Source organism: Engystomops pustulosus, chromosome 5 (assembly GCF_040894005.1).
Source record: "Engystomops pustulosus chromosome 5, aEngPut4.maternal, whole genome shotgun sequence".
Taxonomy (NCBI): Eukaryota; Metazoa; Chordata; class Amphibia; order Anura; family Leptodactylidae; genus Engystomops; species Engystomops pustulosus.
The window spans coordinates 56,398,848-56,421,575 of record NC_092415.1 but is presented as its reverse complement, the minus strand read 5'-3'; the positions used below and the strand labels follow the sequence as shown (position 1 = coordinate 56,421,575).

General features: G+C 40.3%; 1 protein-coding gene across 3 annotated transcripts in view; it reads right to left on the bottom strand.

Annotated features, from left to right (window-relative positions):
* Positions 1–3,370: 3,370 nt before the first annotated feature.
* KCTD1 (potassium channel tetramerization domain containing 1) overlaps positions 3,371–22,728 on the bottom strand; it is a 69,835-nt gene continuing 50,477 nt past the window's right edge. For 2 of the 3 annotated variants that reach the window (XM_072152033.1, XM_072152032.1), the window contains exons 2-5: positions 18,825–19,003; positions 8,908–9,052; positions 6,702–7,007; positions 5,055–6,580 (exon numbers count right to left, since the gene is read on the bottom strand). In XM_072152033.1, coding sequence (XP_072008134.1) covers positions 6,422–6,580; positions 6,702–7,007; positions 8,908–9,052; positions 18,825–19,003 — 789 coding nt within the window. In that variant the 3' untranslated portion in view covers positions 5,055–6,421. Of the gene's footprint in view, positions 6,581–6,701; positions 7,008–8,907; positions 9,053–18,824; positions 19,004–22,728 lie in introns of all 3 variants that reach the window. The other variant, XM_072152031.1, reaches the window with a different exon arrangement.

Here is a 22,728-nt window from a genome sequence, read left to right as displayed (position 1 = left end):
TGCGGCAAAATCCCGGGGCAATTCAGGGGAAATTGGCTCAAATCGGAAATATTCGGGTAACACGGCGGAAAAACGCGAATCGGGCCCTTAGGAAATGACCCCCAATATGTCTGTTATCTCGAAAATGCTTCTCGGCAGTCCCACTGGCTTTGGATTTGTATATAAGATGGCGGCTGATGGCTGGTGGAAGCAGCAGCATTTTTATGAACAGACAGTCCCCAGGTTATGTACAAGAGGTACTGTAGGTTTGTTCTTAAATTGAATCTGTATGTAAGTCGGAACTATATATATATTTTTTTATATTTTATAATTGTAACTACAGAACTGGGACAACTGAATTTTTTAAATGTTGGATTGTCATAAGAACCAGGATGAACAATAAATCTTAATTGCAGACACCTGTGATAACTGTTATAGCTGATTATTGTAGCCTAAGGCTAAAGTACAGTAAATTACCAACATCCAGATGTCCGTTTGTAACCAGGGGTCGTCTGTAAGTCGGGTGTTAAGTAGGGGACCATCTATATTAAATTATTTTTATTCCATTCCCTTCTTTAAAATGGCTGGACAACTATACAAGCTCTAATACCTCTTTTGTCTTCCCCTCCTCCTCAGACTGTAAGACCTCACTCCTATTGTTTCAAAGGACTGTTGTTAATGCTCACTGCTCAGAAGAGAGACGAGTCCTGTCTTCAGCCTTGTACATGGATCTGCCTTAACAACAGAAAAGTAACACTGTATCTGGGGTTTCCGTTACTCTCTCCATTCCCCATTATTTCCATGTATGGAAGGTTACCCTACAATAGTGGAACAAATATGATGGAGGCGGCTGCATGATTTTTTCTGCTATTTCATAACAGAAAGGGCAACGGTTCCTGTTGAATGCAGGTGTGAACTTAGCCCAAAGAGCACTTTACAGTCCGTTACTTTACAAACTTATCAGAATTTCCTCATGATGTAGAAGTATAAAGAAAGAAAAAGATGGAGCATATATATAATTGTACAGGCAGTCCCTGGGCTATGTACAAGATAGGGTCCGGAGGTTTGTTCTTAAGTTGAAAATGTATGTAAGTCGAAACTGTATATTTTATAATTGTAGATCCAGAAAAAAAAAAATTTTGGCCCCATTGACAATTGGAGTTTAAACATTTTTTGCTGTAATGATTATCAATAAAGCTTCATTGCAGACACCTTACAGCTGATTATTGCAATCTGGGACTATAGTAAAGCATTCAGAAAGCTTCACCAGAGGTCAGAGGGGTCTGTCTGTAACTATGGGTTGTCTGTAAGTCGTGTGTCCTTAAGTAGGGGACCGCCTGTATATGGAAGTACTGGAGTGTAGTATAAGGAATGCAGTAGCGGCGTCCACTCATCTTGCTCAGGTACTGAAACATCACAACCACACTGTTAGTTTCACATATAGTAGTTATCTGGGAGCAGCAGAGAAGCGTTTTAGCCCGAACAGCGTTCATTTAATGTGTGTAATAAAGCAAGTATCTTTCAGTCCGGCTACAGCCCGCCCTGGTGGAGATTTCTCCATCCGACTCACTGAAGAGCAATTATTACCATGAAAAACTATTTTACTCAGATCCCGGCACTGTGACGGTGGTATTCTTCTTATATTTGTAATCCATGGCCTCCATCCTTCTAAAATCAACTTTTTAAATTATGCTAATGAACCTAAAGAGCTCATGGGGTTACCCTCTTTCCTTGAACATCACAGACTGTTAGACCCTCCCCTGCTGCTCCTCAGTACTACCCCCTCCCTTTTCTTAATGTAAGCAGAGGAAGATTAAGGAGGAGGGGAGTCCTTCTGTTAATTGACAGCAGGGAAGGGCTCTGATAACGCCCACAGACGCCCTTTGGGCTCCTTAGCATAATTTTAAAAGTTGATTGTAGAAGGAAGGAGGCCATGGATAACAAATCACAGTCACAGTGCCTAAATCTATGAGAAAGTGCCCTGGTTTATCATGCTTTATTTGATCATTTCCTCTGAGATAGTCTCAAATGATGGTTATTACTTTATGGCAGCTAATGTAAAAAGTGAGCCAGTTAGCTTCTCCAAAATTAGATTTCGAGGTGTCTGGAAAAGACATAGAAAGCCTTAGAATTACAAGTGTGTAAACTTCAGACGTTAAATAGTACCTGAGCCTATAAGAGGTGTATGAACAATATTGTTCTACTGAGAACCACTTACTTATTTTAAGTTAACATTCTCTATATGAAGCTGGGTTGTTTCTTTTCATTATTTATAGGTGCAATCTGAGCTCCAAATGTTGGTGTAAAAAGCGTAACATTGCACCCCCAGGCTGAGAAGATTATACTCTACTCGTCATGGGCAACTTTTTCTCACAGTCAAATACCAAGAAGGATTTACCATTTACAAGGGTAAAAAACTGTATATGTCTGGTAACAATTTCAAATTTCCTCTGCGAATGTGATTTTATGTGCTGTAAGTAAAAGATTTGTCCCAAAGATATTTCTTAACATATGCATTTAGGGCTTACAATAAATCTACCATTAAAATCAACCAATTTTTAGTTTGCCTGAGAAAAATCCATAATGGAAGTGCTATTGCCAGACTCCTGGAATAGCAATTTTAAGTATATTAGAACGATCATAATACTACCCCCTTCATAATATAAAAGGGAAACTACCATCAAAATCAAGAACGAATAACCAGGGGCACGAGACTGTGGTAATCTTCATATATTCTTTATCCTAATCCTCCTTTCTTCTAAAAAGCTGGGAAGACTGAGGGGCTTCCCTAGCCCTTCTGTGATCTTGTTTTACAGACTGGTATATTGTCTCAGCCCCCTTCCCTGCTCCCTCAGTGTAGGAAGTGCTCAATGCACCTGGATCTATGAGTAAGTGCCCCTGGTTTATCATGCTCAATTTTGATGGTAGATTTCTTATAGATCTCTGAAGGGCTTAAAGACCCCCCCCCCACACACACACACATACACACATTACCCAGAATGGATAACTACAAAAAAAAAAAAGTTATCCCTTTGGAACACTCGCCATAATACCAGGTTTAAGAAAAAAGTTGAATTGAAAAAAAAATAATTCTAAAAGTAATATTATAATAGGGAAAATTTATAAAGATCAGTGCAAGTTTTCTACAAAGTGTATGAGGGTGTGATAATAAGAGGGGGGGGGTGGCAAAGCATTTATCATTCTGTTTAAACATTTTGGGTGAAGTTCTCCTCATAATATTAGAACAGTTGAAAAGCAAAAACATAAAAGTCAGTCAATGGCTAGAAGCACCATAATGTGGATGGTACACAACATAAAAGACCTATAAATAATACAGAGTGCATTCCAACTAAACATCTGATCCTTGGAAGGAAGGGAAGAAAAGACAATCAATATTTAATCACCATGTTTACTAAAAATTATGTATTCCAAATGTGATCCCATTAAAAATTCCAAAGGCATAACTTAGAACCAAACTACAAATGGCAGTAGTGTAAAAACAAACAGAGGTCTGTAAAATGACGTTATACACATCCATAGACTAGTATACAGCAGTCGCAATCTGTAAGGTTTGTACTTTTACCTCCTAAGCCCCAACCCAAGATTCTTACACAAGTAAACTGAATAAAGATATGAAAAGATATATAGAAGAACCGGGCACCTGTCTCCATATACAGGAAGAGCTTGCTAGGTCACGGAAACTATAGTATTCCTTTTCTGTGATGTAAGAAGGTGGGATTTACATGCTGGGAGTTACACATTGTGGATTGCGTAGACACATGTTTTTAAAATAAAGTTTGGGTCAGTGTTACTATTAAAAAAAAAAAAAACAACAAACACTAAAAAGGGAGATGCATGTAAAAATTAAACAGGAATTTGGCAGCCATTGCTTCTTGGTCCAGTCAGGGTTAATCTTCTGCTGATTGCTTTCATGTAAGGCTGTAAATGGACTAATGGGGGTGGAGCTTATCCATCTTTTTGTCCTACTTCAGACACAGTAGGGAGGGTCCCTCCTCCAGCAGGAGAATTTGAGAAGAGTGAAAAAAAGTGTCTTTATATATTAATAGGGTTGAATTATTATAGAAGACCAAGAAGAATAGAGGGAAAGGAAGATGAGATGGGGAATATTTTTTTGCATCTTCTGTGTTTAGTGTTCTTTAAATAGTAACAGCTAGTTAACATCTTTAGTACAAATAGAATACATTTTATGATATAGCTTATTAGATAAAAATGCTTCTTTTTTGACTAATCAGCCTCTTCCCTGCTTCCCTCTGCCTCCTTAAAAAGTTAACTTATTAAAAACTTACTGCTTAGGTAGTTTAGCAAAAAGGAGGAGCAAGAAAAAAAAAAAGCTTGATAGATGTAGATAGGACTTTTTTCTTTGATAAAATAATATACAAAGTTTCTCAGGTTCATCTGTACTATTTCTTTATAAAAAAATCAAAACTGAAAATTAGTAGTAGTTATGCCCCATCAACCGGATAAGGCCTTACTTGCTGATCGGTAGGGGTCTCAGTGATGAGACTCCCAGAGAGCGCCAGAATGGGGGTCCATTGTAACGGTTTCACCGAGATGACCGGAGCAGCCAGTTGTGCAAGCTCCAGTTGCTACATGGCACGCGTCTAGCTATGTGAGCTACATAGAGATGAATGGAGCAGATGGCTAATGCGTGGCTGGCTGCTTCGGTCAACTTGGGTGCCACGGACCCCGGCTCTTGTGATCCATGGTACTCCCATCAAGGAGATGGGCAATGAGCATATTAGGCCCTTTACAGATGAAGTGTCCAATTTCACATTCACCTATGATCATATATGTTCATGTTTCTAAAGTTGTCACATATCCATTCAAAGAGTTCAGTTCAGCCAAGCAGCAGAGGGTCCTTGAGGTCATAACTCAGACAATGTCTCCTAAGAAGCAGGTGGCATCTCTGATCACGGATTACATTTCTCAGGTGTAAATGAAAAGAACTAACAACACAGGGTTTCTATGTGGACTAAAACCAATCAGCAGCGAGAACCAGATACATAGGAGCTGTATACCTTAAATGCTTTGAGGTTTTCATCAACTTTTCAGAAGTTGCTTGATTTAAGATTTATTGGAATAGAGAAAATGGTAGTAAAAAGGTACAGAAAACTTAAATGAAGATGCAAGGAGGGTCATGAGCCTCTCAATAAATTAAGTGCATATGGATGTTGTGTAGTGAAGATGAAGACTGGCGCCACTGCCTTACTGACTGCATTGTCTGGGACTTTCCACAATGATGGCACCAGTTGCTAAAGATATTCTTGATTTTTGTCATGATGTCTGAACATTATTTTGGCAACAGGTATAATTCTGAAAAAAAATTTAAAAACCAAAAAATGCCCATACTTCCATTTAAGTGGAACTAAAGGGGCCAAAGTGCATCCCAAATGCATTAGTGACAAGGTAATATTATCCAGACAATAATGGAAAGATGGTTTACACTCATCACCAACATGCAACAAAAGGAATGCACTTTGGCTATGGTGATGGCGCCAAGCGAGACTCCTCTTCCATCAGAAAGATAATTGGTTCAAGGTGAACAAGCAAAGCTATAGTCGAAGTGCTGATTGTATTCTTGTTATGCCAACTTTTATCAAATCAGGTGTGGTCAATGGCAACACTCTGGTACCAATATTAAGAATGTGGCTCCAAATTTTAAGTGATAGCTCTGTGGTTAATCATAGTGAAGTTTTTTTTTTTTAATCAGTGGGGGGAGGGGAGAAGAGTTTTCATAAACCCGTCATAAATAAAGATCAGATACAGATCATAAACTTGCTCCAAGTAAATTAAAAGGGGTGGGAATAATAATGTACAAAATTGTTTATTTTTATGGCAGTGGCCAGGTCCGGGACTGGGGACATGCGTAACATCGGCACCGCCCATAAAAGCAGTGATCTGGTGGTGTCAGGTCCAGGACTGGTGACATACGTAACATCAGCACCGCGCATAAAAGCAGTGATCTGGTGGTGTACCTTGTAGCAACCTTACACTGTTTAAGAATTGTTTAAATGCCAGTCCTAATTTCCTAACTTTTGGAAATAGCCAAAATATAAAACGGTACTATGGGGCATACCCGTTCCTTGAATTAATTTCAGTCCCACCCACATCTTTGAAGCCTTATTTTGATTGGCTACATCGCTGTCATGACCAGAATGGAAAACCATCGTGTGGTAGATTTTCATGTGTATATGGTCTCAGGTGGGATCAACGTGTAGTATTACAGTACCCTTATGTATTTGCAGAGTTTATTATTTGCACATCCTGCAGTTACCGCCGTGACGTGTATTCCTGATACCGCTGTGTAACAGCTCTAAATGTCTTTTGAGGTGACGGAAATGTCTTTAAATCAGTGTCGATTACGGGAACCATGTCCCGACTGCACAGAAGTTGTCCAATTTTGCATAAGAAAAGTGTCTGTTCAATCTAATGGCTCCTGCTTTATCCGAATAACAGAGGGCGCGCGAGATGTCCTTTTCAGTTCTCGTCTTAGTACATATTCACTAAACTGAGAAGAGTCAACTCCTCCACCACATGATCCCACAATTTCAAAGCCGCGCTGCTGCAACCTCTCCAGCACCTGGAAAAGAAAGGATAAAGGACGAAGCATAAGTACGAGCCAACAGATGTAACGCTGTGAAGCTACAACTGCAACAAAAAAGGATGAAGACTTAATTAATGATTTTTTTAATTTTTTTTACCTGAACAGAGTTAAGATGACAGTATCCATTGAGTGGAAATCTAATAACGTGTGTGGAGTCGTGGTTCCAGCCCGCATTAACCGAATTACACATCACATCCCCGATTTCAGGAAAAACTTCCTCTATTAGAGACTTGTCTCCGCTCAACGTAATCCTTTCACCAAGATCCGGGGCAACTCTGACAACCAAGCACTCACAGGGCCTGGAATAACGGCCAGCCTCCTTGTCCTGCTTCCACCTCTCCAGTTCCAGAAGCATGGGCTGAAGCTGGAAGTACTTGGCCTCTTCATACAGGAGGGTGTAATCCTGGAATGGTTCAAGGAAAATACACAATGAGAGCTCATTATAGAAATCCCCAGCACAAAACTACAGAATAATAATAACAATGATAATAATTCCTTTATTTATATAGCGCACACAGATTACGCAGCGCTGCACAGAGCTTGTCAAATCAGTCCCTGTTCCCATGGGGCTCACAATATAATCAACCTACCAATATGTTTTGGAGTGTGGGAGGAAACTAGAGGAAACCCACACAAACACGGAGAGAACATACAAACTCTTTGCAGAGGTTGCCCTGGGATGGGTCTTGAATCCAGGACCCCAGTGCTACAAGGCTGTAGTGCTAACCGCTACGCCACCGTGCTGCCCCAATGTGAGCTTGGTGTAAAGAAGTAGGTTACCACCAATTGGCCACCCAATAACAAGGCCAAAAAACCACCAACATGAGATGGTCCCACTATAATGGCACAAAAACCTTATACCGGGGACTTGTAATAGAAATTCTTTTGTAAATTTTGTTTAGTGTGTCAAAAAAACCAAAACAAACAAATTCAGTGAAAGCCTTCTTGTTTTTTGGGGTTTTGGATATCCTCTGAGCAGGACTGGTGTCTCCTACTATATGGTGGTAAATACTGGTCTGTGCGCATTGGTTTTTAATTCAGTCATAATGTAATGGTAATAGTCATATTATAATGGTAATATTTGGGACTTGTACAGAGAAAACACCACCATGCAAAGGACAGTAACAGCATAGCGGTAAATATCAAATAGATGGAGGTTATATTTGTGAAACCATTGGAAATTGTAGCGCTAATTGTTTGGAATATTGGTCTTATGGTACTTTTATTTGGTAACAGTTTAGCGGTGTCATTATTTGCTTGGTCACAGACCAACATTGTAATTGGTATTGAGTGCCTCAGGGTCGTTTGCATATGATATAAAGCTCTTTTTCTACGAAACACGGGCATTCTAAAATATGACAAAAGAAGCTTATTGCTGTTTGGGATGGGACGGGAAAGAGAGTATAAACATCTACCATCAGCTTATCTGATGATCAGACAGAATTTGACATGCAATCGCTTGGTTTGCAGCATTAGCCTACTGATTTCTGCCTGGTTGGGCCTCATAGGCTCTGGTTAACAAAGCAGACCACGCTGAGGGGGTAAGGGGTATGCTTTCCATCCAAAACCGGTCAGTGTTGGCTACTGAATCATGAAAAACTATAGATAAAATTATTATAGGCATCCACTAGGATTGCACAGATACCTAAATTTTGAGTGCGATACCGATACCCGGAGAAGTATCACAATAATGGATACCGATAGGATACTTTCAATAAAATAAAAAAGTATTATCTGGATTCAATGCCTGGGGTGCGGGCACAGCGTTTACAACAAATGACTGTGGGCAGGGATCAGCCCATTCACTATGCGTTTCCAATGAAACACACGTCATCAGTACCAATCAATGTGTAGGTTGTCCTGGTAATGTTAATATAAAATGTTTTAATTAAAAAAAAAAAATGTATAAGATAATGTGAAGATATATCTCTATGTACCAGTGCATTCAGCTTGTGTCACAGTGTAACTTTATGGAAGCTCTAGTCAGAAAAACCCTCCCATTTACAACCACTAAGCCCACAGGATCCCCCTGCCCGATGTCCGCTCTGAGTTAAGCCCGCAGCTACTACGGTAGGAGTCTGTACAACAGCAGAAGTCATTCAGTACGGAAAATGACAGAATCCTGGTATGAAAGTATCGCACAAGTATCGAGGTTTCGATGCATCGTACTCCACTGATCCTACAACACATGCACAATGGGTGTCCATCTGCAGTATCATGGATTTGCCACCTTAATACTCGTATAGCTCCCCACTCACTAGCAATGTGAAATAAATCATATGGAAATAGAAAAGTCTACTCACTTTAAAATCATCAGAGATGAGAAGTTTCGATGTGCGCAGGAAGTTCAGTATGTAACGAAACATTTGGCCATCTCGGTCAATAAAGTAATGTTGCTTTAAACTGTCCAGAACAATGGGCTCCGTTCCATCAAAGAGTCTTCCAATTCTGTAGGAGAACAATATGATACATTATGTGCACCTAGTGACACGACTGTACCTTACAAGGATCACATATACAAAACATGACGTCATGATCTTTATAGATCAGCTATTCGGCATCATGTCCGCACGTGATATATACGAATCTCTAGGTCACCGGTGTCGTCATGAATAGTACACAGATACTGGATAGACAATGAATTCTTATAGTGGTAGTATTCAGTTCTTATGGGGATATGATATGTAATGATGATGCTTGTCACGGTTTGACCACCAGGTGGCACTGCTCTGGCACCTTCAAAGCATCTCCTTTTATTATATTTATTATGGAGGATGGCAGCTCCATGTACAGGGACCAGAATAGAAAAGGATCAATACATTGAATTCTCACTTTTCAGACAGAACTACTGTTTGTCATTAACATTTCGCAACATCATATGCAGCTCTACGGATAATAATTTATTAGAAAGTATAATTCTTCACAAAAATGGAACTTAATCCTGAAACCCAAATTCAGTAAAAGAACAGCATGCAAATTAAAGGAAATCTACTATTAAAATAAAGCATAGATAAACCAGGGACGCTTTGCATGGATCTTCTTATATTCATTATCCAAGGCCTCCTTCCTTCTAAAAGCAACTTTTAAAATGATTCTAATGAGCCTGGAAGGCTACGGTTGTGTTACTGGAGCACTTCCCCTCCTAATGTGTGCTGTGCGGCAGGGAGATTACTTCAGGCAGAGTGAGCAGAGGTAGGGTGACACAATCTAACAGCCCGTGAATCTGGAGCATAGAGGGGCTCTGGGAACTGCCGGTCAGGCTCATTACATTAATTCTAAATGTTGATTTTAGAAGGAAGGAGGCCATGGATAACAAATATAAGAAGATACTCATAGATCCAGGCACTGTGACTGTGGTTAAGTGTCCCTGGTATATCATGCTGACTGTTAAGGTAAATTTCCTTTAAGTGATAGTGCTTATATGCGACGGTCTGTTCCCTGAATCACTAAAATCACACGACATCACGTCCGTTCTCAGCAAACACATATTCTTCTCTTCTGACAGACCTAGCTGTAGTCGTTTACAGACTTTACCCATGATGCCTGAAGCAGTGATAGAAGATACAGTAGTCCCTAGGAATGGGGTAAGTTGGATGCACATTTGTATATGGTAATGATAGACATGTTCAGCGTATACACCATGAAAGCTCTCCGACTATGTGCCGAGCGTGTCCACAGAGGCATACTTCACTTCAAAGTTCTGCACTTTATTCTGCTTTCAGTTGTAGAGTGCATCTTATGCTCAGTGGAGGCCATTAGAGGTTACAGACGACAGATACCACCGTATAGCATCCATCCCCGGCCTCTGATATGTGTACACTGTGGGCGTTTTCCCAGTGATATAACAGTTAACGCACTCGGAAACAACCAGAATCACACCCAGTGTATAAGCATACTAAGGGATACTCTTCTGACCTCCGTTGTAAGGATACTCCAGAAATCCTCCCGACATATCTTTACAATGGACTTCCGAAACAAATTATATATGTAGCCTTGAGGGAAAAAAAAAGCACTTTCCTCTGATAAGACATCACTTCTTGTCTACACTTGCACAACTAATTTATGCAACATTGAACATATGAAATGTATTAATATCTCATAGAGTGAGCTGAACCTTTCAGACCTCTCCCTGTTTTCCAGCAGTATCCACTCCCTAAAAACCTGTTTGCTCTGGTCAAGCCTCCATCTCCAGCAAAACGAAGGTCTATCCTTACGATTAGCTTGCATTGGTGCCCAACAGAAGGACCCTGACAAGTGACCCATGAACAAGGTCCTACACTGAAATTCAGAGCTACACGCTTTGACCATAAATATTAAAAGGGGTTGTCCACTTTCAACAAATAAATAAAAAAGTTATAAGATTTTCCAATATACTCTGTTCCTGGTCATGTGATGTCACACAGGTGCACGGCTCATTATAACACGCAGCTCCGATTACTCTCTGTGATATATAACGAGCAGTGCTCCTTTGTTTCCTTCCAGTGGATATAAATCTGTCCCTGCTCATGTGATGTCACAAAGAAGCTTTTAATGGAATTACAGCAAGCAGAGATCTATAAAAAATTATACACAAAGTACATTGAAAAGTACATTATACAAAAAATAACATTTATTTGCCGAAACATGACCAACCCCTTTAAGCAACAGTGAAGGCTGTTTAAAGGAAATCTATCAAAATCATGCCTGATAAACCAGGGACAATTACTCATAGACCCAGGCACTGGTAATCTTATAGTTGCTATGCCATGGCCTTCTTACTTCTAAAATCAACTTTTAAAATTACACTAATGAGCCTGAAGGCTCTGGGTGTGTTGCCAATGAGCAGAACATGTCTCACCCAATCCACTGCTCTCTCCCTCTGTCTGGAGTTGCAGGGGAAGGGGAGATCTTCTCAGCTCATTGTGACAGCTCATTGTGAAGCTATAGAACTGAAGGGCTCTGGAAACACCACCAAACCCCTCCAAGCTTATTAGCAGAATGATAAAAAGTTTATTTTAGAAGGAAGAGGTGTGAGCAAGTGTCCCTGGTTTACCCATACTAGATTTTGAAAGTAGATTTCCTTGAAATATCATCTATTTCTGTGAAAAATAATAATTGGTTTCCCCAAAACAAAATACTTACAGCTGGAAGTAACAATATTATTAAAATGTAGTAAAAATTGCCACCTCCCCAGGAAACTGGACAGAATGTTAGATTAGTGGGCATCCAACTTATATCCACATATCAAGCGATAAAATTGGTGGTCCCGTCACATTTATTAATCACATGACATGGTTGCACTGCAGTTATATTTAAGTGAATGGAGCGGAGCTAAAGTTACAAGAATTCCAAGAATAGTCACTGTAGAATGTGCAGCGCTATACTTAGTGACCTGTATTCTCTTTGAACATCTGATGCCGAAAACTGGGGCCTCCACCTCCACCACGTGTTATAATGTGATGGCAGTAGGTTGTAGATAAATGCTCAGCACCAAAAGCCCTTGCATAAATCACTTTCCCTCTTCTCACAAGAGAGGAGTGTGGTCCAGACGGTGGTAGCAATGCTCCAGGTGCACCTATCGCCTCATTAGCATACAGATCAAAATGGGAATTTCTCAGAAATGCAATAATACAAATGACATTTTTGAAATCATTGAGCATTTCTCTTCATATAGTCAGCAGATTATAATCCTCGGGAGGAGGGTTCAGACTCCTTTAAGAAACTATACTAAATAGTTTTGCATTAGAACCATCTTCCATTTTGTTTTTCTAATTTCTTTGTGGATTAAGGTCTTAATGGTTACACACCACACACCTCCCCTATGTGGTCTGATGCTGCAGTTATATTTCTTATAACATATATACAGTAGAAAACAGATTGAGATTCACTGCAAAATCCCTCTATTCGTGGCATTTCCATGCCATTATTTCACATACTTTTATACATCCTTTACATTAAGAAAACCTTGATACATTCAGGTTATATGTGACAGTCCTTCCATCTAGTGTATGTAATGATAGTGTTCTAGGAGATCAGTCCACGTGTAGATCAGTTTCTCCACTACATACAGCAGGTTCCACTCACAAGAAAGGAGTTTGTACAATCTGAGTGACAGTACTTAATTATGTGTAATATACCATAGCGGTGTCCTGCGGATCTGTGTCCTATTTTCTACGCCCAGTATAAGAGGATTGTGTGCAGCCCGTGCATTATGTTCCACAGCGATTCAGTAATATTCCCTGGACTTGTACACATTGTTTACTGAGGGATTACGAAAGGTTTGGTAATTATATGTGTGAACACGTGACATCACCTCAGAAGCACTCGGCTCTGCCGCTGCCTGTGAAGAATGTAGGAGTCACATAAGGACACCCAGCACACTGGCGGCTTCTGTGCTCGGCTTACAGGCACCCACAAGTGACTTGACAATTTGTTTCCAGCTTGCAGGGCACAACACGTCTCCCTCAACAACAACCAGCGCAAGCCAGATGTATGTATAATATAGAGCGAGGTGTAATTACCAGAATACCAAAAAAGACAGATTAGTAGAAGAGGAAATACTAAAACTGACACCACAAGTCCTTAAATATATAGAAGAAAGGAGGGGGGCATAAGACCCATAAATAGAAACGTCAGGGGTGGGGACTGATCCGATTTCAAAATATATATACATTTGGTCTGAAAATAAATAAATAAAATAATATATATATCTATACTGTAGGATCTGCATAGGGAGAAAATACATTGTATTTCAGGAAATACTGTATATACTCGAGTATAAGCCGACCCGAGTATAAGCCGAGGCCCCTAATTTTACCACAAAATACTGGGAAAACCTATTGACTCGAGTATAAGCCGAGGGTGGGAAATGCACTGGTCACAGGCTCCCCAGTGTATATAGCCTGCCGGACCCTGCCCCAGTGTATATAGCCTGCCGGACCCTGCCCCAGAGTATATAGCCTGCCGGACCCTGCCCCAGAGTATATAGCCTGCCGGACCCTGCCCCAGTGTATATAGCCTGCCGGACCCTGCCCCAGTGTATATAGCCTGCCGGACCCTGCCCCAGTGTATATAGCCTGACGGACCCTGCCCCAGTGTATATAGCCTGACGGACCCTGCCCCAGTGTATATAGCCTGACGGACCCTGCCCCAGTGTATATAGCCTGACGGACCCTGCCCCAGTGTATATAGCCTGACGGACCCTGCCCCAGTGTATATAGCCTGACGGACCCTGCCCCAGTGTATATAGCCTGCCGCACCCTGCCCCAGTGTATACAGCCTGCCGCCGCTGCCAGACAGATCGCACAGAAGATATACAGGGGTCGCCGGAAAGGTGAGTTTAGATATATTTATTTTTTTGACTCAAGTAGAAGCCGAGTTTGGGTTTTTCAGCACATTTTTTGTGCTGAAAAACTAGTCTTAAACTCAAACATGAAACCATAAAACATATGTACCTTATATACTCGAGTATAAGTTCAGCTGTTTCTTTGCCATTTACAACTGGGTGTTACCCGTGTCCGACATGTCCATATGATAGCACGAAGGCTCTGCTCTGTGATGAGGAGAATTATCAATTCTTTTAGACAGAGAAAAGTTGCCAGTTTTTAGGTCATCTTGCTGGATGAATGAGAATTTGCTGGTCAGTTAGTGATTTTTTGTGAAGCTTGCTTTATTATGGAACTATCCTTGTACAGGAAATGTACAAGAATTCATCCATAGACAGACCGTAGTTTTTGCCTTGCCATAAGCCAGAACACTAGATATACAGTAGTCACCATTGCAAAGATATGAGGCCAAAACATCATCAGTCTGGCAAGATAATACTAGCTTCATGTAGCCGGCTCATCATAAAGAACCCCAATATGTCATCTTCTGGGTAGTGCACATCCGTTCAGTGCTGGAGCTACAATCCCAGCTGCCATCAGCATGTTTATGCCTCAGAGTTCTCTCAAGACTGTCAGCCAAGTAACTCCGAGTTCTTCTAAGTGTATGAATAACTCCTCACAGCAAAGCAAGTCCCTCTTTCTGAGGGGCGATGCTCTGCTGGTCACTATCCCTGAGGAAGAAGTTTGGCGAGAACAGGACAAATCTCTAATTCCCATCTGCAAAGATTCTGCATTCCCTGAAGACGTCTGACACAACCTCTCTGGGGGCAAGACATTGGACTTGACTCGCCGCTCCGCCACAAGGCACTGCAGTGGAGCTGACATTTACTATGACAGTGTGTAACTGAAGGTGCAGGTCTCTAAATAGACGGTCAGACTCTGTTAGTACAAACAGCAATAGGACCTTAACGGAAATCGCTCCTGACATGTGGCTCACAATTAGCAAGGCATTGTCACTACACATAGACAGCGCGGCCTCGAAGACACCCGACAGGGAGATGCTGGATCATAGTCATTATTACCACTGATTCCAGATATGAGAAGATCACTTACCTTTAGTGCAATTATTTTACAGATATTGTACAGTATCCAATGATCTTTGCTTATAAAAGCTGAAGGACTTATTTAGCTGGCAATACATTGAGACATAGGTGTAATGTATAAAGTGTCATTATACCTAGACACTTGTACAACATCACAGCGTGTACACAACCACATCGCAAAGCGCATCTCATGGTCATCTTCCTCATGGGGTCTTGATAACTATTGTATTGATGCTTTATACTTAATAAAAGGTTATTGGTATCCGTAAAACAATTTGGTGCATACATTTCTTTACTTCATGTTAGGTCCTTAAGGCACCATTTGTGTACATATTATATGTATTGTATAAAGCGGATCTTAATAGGTCTCATAAAACGAAAACCTTGAGATAGCAAGGGGTTAACCCAGGTGTCGCAGGTCGATGCTGTAATATATACCATTTTCAGATTAACGGCAACTTCAACTCTATACCTCATCCGTGTCAGCGGTGAGCGGCCGGGAATAGCCATCACTTTTCATGATGGAGAGACAGAAGCTCTGTGCACAGACACTTTGGAGCATCATTTTTTATATTTGCATTGACTGTTCCAGTTGCTCTAAGACAGGAAAGCTTTTCATTAGTTATCTAGGGCCTCCATGTCCACCCCTAGCGCTTAAAAAGTGAAGGAAAAAAAAAAAAAATCAATGAGCCATCAGCATCGAGATGTAGTCTGCACATTTAGGTTACCACAGGTTTGGTTATTTTCTTATTTTGAGACGGCTGAACAATTACAAAGAGAGAGTCAGTGTCACAATTTACAACTATACACATGTACAGCCATTACATATATACTGTATATGAGGCAAAACGTGTCTTCACCATTATTCAGGTCAGCCAAACCCAACTATGTCAGCTGCAGCAAGTTACCATCTAATGTGATAGGGGGGTCCCAAACCATGACCAAAGGGGTCAGACAGTGTCTTAGAGACAGTTCACCTCTCCAGTCAGACTTCGGTACAGTAGTTTCCATTTTTGGTAATATTGGCCTGCGGTTTAACGGATATCTGGACGGATCCATCAATATCAAATCAGGTTTTTTAACATATACTTGTCAGTTTAAAATGATGGATACTTTGCCTTTTGTTCATGTCAGTTTCCAGTTTTCATTATTTTATAGCCATCCACTAGAGGTCCAAATCAAATGCTTTAAAATTCATAATACAAGCAGGGTTCGTATACAAAAAAATACAAATGGATGGATTAACTGTTTGGGCAAACTGATGCAAATAAAAACCATCTGTCATTCATAGAAAAATTAAAATTAGGGCGGAAACAGTCTTCCGTTACTTCAGATAGAAATAAAGTGCAGAAATTCATGCAAGAAGCCCACAGAAGATGTAAAACAGATACTAATAGACACCATTACAAGTCCATTGAAATCAATGGTGAAAAATAGATCAGTTAGAAATGGAAACTTCTGAAAGGAAGTTAGTGGCATGAGAAGCCGAGGTTCCTTTCAGTGAACTGAAATGAAAGCATAAAATGAATATAAAATATAAAATGAAAGCACAAACCATTCCATCTACCCGCTACACGAAAGCTTACAACCATCTACCAGGTCCCCTTTAAACTCATGTCTACTGTAACTTATAACAAGACGCCACTCACAAAGAAGATTTGATGCACAAGTGGCGCTCCCGGAGATGGCAAACAATAGACCTGGTTTTAAATATTTCACATTTTCTTAAGTTGTAAAAATGGCCTTCAATAAAAGAGAATTTTACATATAGAAATAAGTGCCCCTTAAATTTGTAAACCTTCCTGAATATGTATGAATGAGTCTATAACTAAAGATTAGAAACGAGGGAAAAAAGCAACCACAAGGAATGAGTGCGGATAAGCTTCGTGCAAAGAGCATGGAAAACATTACAATTTACCCATCAGCAGAATATATCTACATAGTGTTTCTTTTTCCAAATCTTCATAAGATCTATGAAAATAGCTTCAAGACAGAAAAGACCTAAACCAAATTTAGATTTGTGCCAGCGATTTACTGCTGAACAATAAGATGCAAAAAAAACACCAATGCTTTTCTTGAACAATGGTTACCAGAGTTCCAGGAAAAACTTGTAGGAAATTCTGGGAATGCATCTAAGTTGGCATATTTGCCTCCCAGCGATATACACACCCTGAAAGTGCCCTGGGTGGAGAGCGGTTGAAAAGAACCAAGTGCACTTCATTGTGCAATATGACATAGGTGCCAGCGCTGCTTAGTAACTGCCCTGTGAAATAAGGACAACCTGAATAATATCATATTTCATGAAGTGCCAGGAGACACTAGCTCCATACCAAGACAGTGCCTCGGCTTCTAAAGAGAGGTGGACCACTGTAACATGCTGAAGACAAGATAACAGTAGTAAAAAGATATTCAGCAAAGTCAAACCCAGGCTAGAAAATCTGCTACACACAAATTCTCGGGGTTGAACTGAAGCGTTCCATTTCCTCAGTCTGAGGTCAATGCTAGAGCCTGTCCTCATCTGCCTCCTACACTACTGCAGCCACCCTCTCAATGGCCTCCTCTCCAACACTCTTGTGATATCTGTTCTCCAGACAGTCCCCTCTCCCCTTGTTTCTCTACTTTAACTCACACACTATGCCTCAACAAATTTAGTACAAAAGTGACCCCCCACATAACATCTCTGACCTAATCTTCAATACCTCTTGACACTGGGACTCTTATCCTAAAAGGCCTACATTTTTGCTTTGTGTTTATCTTCTCCTTACAAAACCTCCGGAATGTTTTTCTCATGGATCCCTTGTACTTTGATACCGATGTGAAGCCACAAAGGACCAGCTCAGTTCTCCTTATTTCTATATAGGCACAGCATTATTGTTTACTCATCCTCAGTTACAGATCCTGCAATGCAGAATTGCAAGATGGACCCTAATCAAGGGTCCCGTGACATGGCATATCCATCATGGACTCCAGTGAGAGCCAGACTCCTGCTTAAACTGATAGTCAGACAGGATGAACTTCAGAGTTTATTATACATATGACTACAGAAGTCTAAGAATAGGGAAGGGTGAAGAGAAGATCCATGGAAAAGGAAGGGAGAGACACATACAAATAGAGACTTCTGCATGAGAGAAAGTTGGGAAACAATCATCTGTTTTCTCCATAGAAACTGTAGGGACTAGTTTTCACACAAGAGACAAAAGTAAGGAGCAAAAACGTCTGAGAAAAAAAAAACTGCTGCGAAATATAGAATACAAGTTATATCACGAGCATAAATAGGGGTGTTCCTTATCTGAAAGGTTAGATGCATTTTTTATTTTCATTACCAATCCTCCCTTTTACAGCGAGGGGTAGACGTATATGGCAGAATTTCATTCAGGCTAATAGCTGGAAAATGTGAAAATCCACTGGGAATGTTAGGCTTTCAAATATCGATTTTGACAGTCATACTTTTTATTTCTAGTGGAATCTGTCTATGTTATGCTCTGAATATACGGCATGTCACCCCATTCATTTAAAAGGATGTTGATCATAGAAAACATAGAATAATGCCCCATGCACAATACTGTTATCTGCCATCATAAGCTGGCAGCACAAATTACACCCGGCCATGACGTGGGAAGAAAGAACACCATATCTCACCGCTTCATGACCAAACCCGATTTCCTATGTGGGTACAAGGAGCACTCACTTTCCCTCTTCTCAACCAGGCCGTGTGTATGTAGCCCAAATACATTGTGTAAAAGGTGGACACCTATGCAGTATTAGTATTGTGTAATAATACACAAGCTCACTCACAATGTTGAGCAGACGTACCTGGATTCTGGGTACTTTGTTAGAGTTGCCAAACTGCTTGTGTACATGTGTCCGCCAACATCAATGTGAACTGGTGCATTGGACTTTGTGAGCTGTGCAGGAGTGGGGATTCCTTGGTTGTTCAGAGGTGAGGCAGGGGATCTGGTGATCAGAGGTCTTGACATGTTGGGTCGAGTGTCCTAAGAGAACAAGACAAAGAGCAAATCATATTTCCTGAATCACAGTTTGCATGAATATTGGAACATCTCTTTATTAATTACAATGATACAACATCTCAACAGTTTTTATTACAGAAAAAAGTTATATAAATTATATCACTATATTCAAAGAAAAAGGGTAAACCATATATAAACCAGGTAGAAGGGGAAAAAACCCGTCTGGATGTATACCAGTACAAGACCATATTAAAGTACAGGCTGAGAAATCGGCTCCTTACAGGTCCGAGTTGGCAGCTTCCATAAATAGTATAGTGTTAGTCCGCAACTGTAAAAAGTTAGCTGACCACATGCTTGCTTCCAGCTAGTGAATGGAATATTACCATATGCGAAAGAGGAATCCAAATCATAGAGGTTTGAGACAATGATGTCAAACTTAAAAGGAATCTCCTGCACCCTTTTCTAGCCCTTTACCTCCAATCCGTGCCCTGAGGCTTCTGACCACTGACACTTCTAACCAGCAGAGTTAGTCAAGGGCAGTATAAAATGTTTTTCACTTATGCCTGTCCCGGCTCCTATCAGGTTTTCCAGGATTACTAAAAAGCCCCTTTATGTTCTTATATAAAAAACCAAAACAAAAACAAAAAAAACCCAACACACTAGTGCAAAGTTTATTGTACAATTTCTAGACTTGTTACATAGGACTAAAAAAATTTGCCATATCATTTTGCCTACTTTAGAGACAAGCTAACATGGTACTTCTACAATTTTCTCAACTTACTAAAAGGTGAGCAAATCTTTCCATATATATTAGTAAATTGTAGATTTGAATATTTTTTACCTAAAGGAGCATGCAGCATATGAGCCAGTGCATCATGGACACATATGTTACTAAACATTAATATAAAGACTTTCCGAATTAAAAAGTGTTCACAAAGTTACTAAACTTTTTATGTACAATTCTGTAAATGGTGCGAAAAACCAGACAATTTTTAAGGTGAATTCCCAACACCAACTGCAACTTTGTGTTTTGTAGCGATTTGCTTTATGCTCACAGTTTATCCAAACAGCAACAGGGCACAAAACAAGGTCTTGGAGATCCACATTTGAGCTAATTGCCCTCTTGAGAGATGGGGACAAGGGCATATCACTCTCAATTACATCTGATCCTGGAGTGCAGGCGGATAATGCAATGCCAGGGAACAACAGGCGTTAATTGATGTAATGAGAGGGTCTTAGAAATACTCCCCACTCTGTGGAGGGAAGTGATAAGAAATAAATCCAGCCGTAAAAGGCAGAATCCACCCCTGCAGGAATCCATCATTTCAGGACGGGAGGGCCACAATTGCTGCACAGCTTGATTTGCAGTGTTTCAGTCTTGGCAGAAACCATCAAGCGACAGCTCAATAGGGTTTACTCACAAATTATACACGCTCACCGGCAGCCTGCCTGCAAAGTGTACAGCCGCTCTATTACTACAACCTGCAGTGTGGCTTATAGACTCAGACTTACTAGATCTTAACTTAGCTGGAACTAAATCTTATCATGTAGCAGATAAACAACCAATAAATTATGGGGCCCGTGAGCAAACCGGCACGCCGACTTATTTATAGCCTCTATGTGGGATACACATCTGGTCAGGTCTCTCACAGCATTGCTAGTCCCTCTCGCCTGCACAGGCACAGAATTGGGTCTTGTCAGACATATTAAGGGACACATCATAACATAATAAAGTAAACTGAAACAATATATACATGAATAATAAAATAAATAATCATCAATCCGAGGGATACAAAGTCTGACAATTGGAGGAAAAAACATAATATATTTCTATTTTAGATTAAAATATATCTTTTTCACCACACACTAAAAAAGTAAGAGCATGACAAAAAATAAATAAAAAGAAACAAAACCAAATAATAATAAATAATGATAATATTATAAAAATATATATCTTTATCTATATATCTGTAGCTAAATATATCCATCTATAAAATATGTACAGTAAATTAATCACAATTCGTCATAAAGCAAGCCAAAAATACATTCCCCCTGTGTCATTAAATAATCTTCGTGTACATATACAGAGTTATAGGACTATATGTTTAGGATTAGATTTTGTGATATAGGATGTAATTTTTAGAGTGGAATAATACATGATGTATATTTGTTGCACTAACAAGCAATAAGTTCCAAGTTGTTTGACCACATAAGATATCAGCACTGTGTCCTATGTCACAACTTGCTATGACTAAAATAATTGTGACTCAATCCTTCCCGATCCCTTTAAACACCCTACTCATGTGGGCCAGTTAATGGCTTGTGATTGGCTGAGGAGTCATTTCCTGTGTATCAGCCGAAACCAGTAGGAGACCAATCAAAAAAATCTGAAGCATCCAATGAGAAGCAACCAGTAATTTGATGAGATATCATTTATTTAGTTTCTATTCTATGCACACATACAGACTAGGGATCAAATCTCCTAAATGTCAAAGGTCATTGTGTAGTTCTATGTGAATATATCCTAACATGAGTAAAATAGCAGTATTGAAGTATTAAATTGTATTTATTGCATCTTTACAACATCACAAACTCATTCATGTCCCCAAAGAAGGCTGCTCCCCTTAAAAGACAAATGCAAGAGGACAGGATAATCCAGAGAATCTGCCTTGTCATAGTGTCTCAAGCATTTAGACTGAGAGCCCGCTCTGCAGTGACCCATCTCATTAGCAGAACAATCAAATTTGCTGAGGAGCTTATTCTGTGGACAGAGGAGAAGTGGTCCACAGTTTATTTAAAGGACACCTGTCATCAGGTCTATGTCACTATTTCTGTCACTACTACCTGTTGGAGCAGCTCCCAAGGATCCCATCCCAGCCTTTATCTAGTTATTTCATACATTAATCATTGTAAAATCATCTTTTCTTTATCATGTAAATGAGGCTGGTCACATGGTCAGAGGCAGTGATGTCACCCCTGTTCCCCCTCCCCTCTCCTCCCCCTGCTCATGTCTGTGTGTAATGTATAGTAAAGCAGACCTGTGTGTGTGCGCTTCATCTGCTGACATGCTCTGTCCTCCTAATACACAGAGACACAGACATCAGCTACACAAGTATCTGACATGTTCTGCTATAACATGGCTGCCTGGAGCGGTTGTATCTCTCCTATACACACACAGGCTGCAGGGGGCGCCAGCACCAGGAAGCACATCATTATACACAGTCACATCATTATACAGGCTGTCTGTCAAGCACTGGGGGTGTGGCTGTACCTCCCACTCATGAATAAGGTGAACAGCTTGAATATGCTAATGACTTATTGGACATTTCACAGGTCATTTGCATACAGCTTTAGGACCTCATTGCTTAGGTTTACAGGCATGTGGATGGACAATGAAGGGATAGAGGCAATGCTCTCTAATGGCAGTTTATGAAAATATATTTAGATTAGGGGGGGTTATTTTGCATGACGGGTTCTCTTTAAAGAGAACCCGTCATGCAAAATAACCCCCCTAAACTAAATATATTTAGTTGACAGGTAGAGGTGACAGGACAAGTGACACAGACCTGATGACAGGTGTCCTTTAAGTGATGAAAGCAAGTTTAATTTATTTGGATCTGATGGGAAACATTATGTTTGTCCACAAATAGGAGGAAGACTGAACCCAAAGTGTGTGAAAGATAGTAGAGGAAGTGTCATGGTTTGGGGAAAGCAGGAGTTGGAACGCTTCTACAGCTACATGGCAGAGT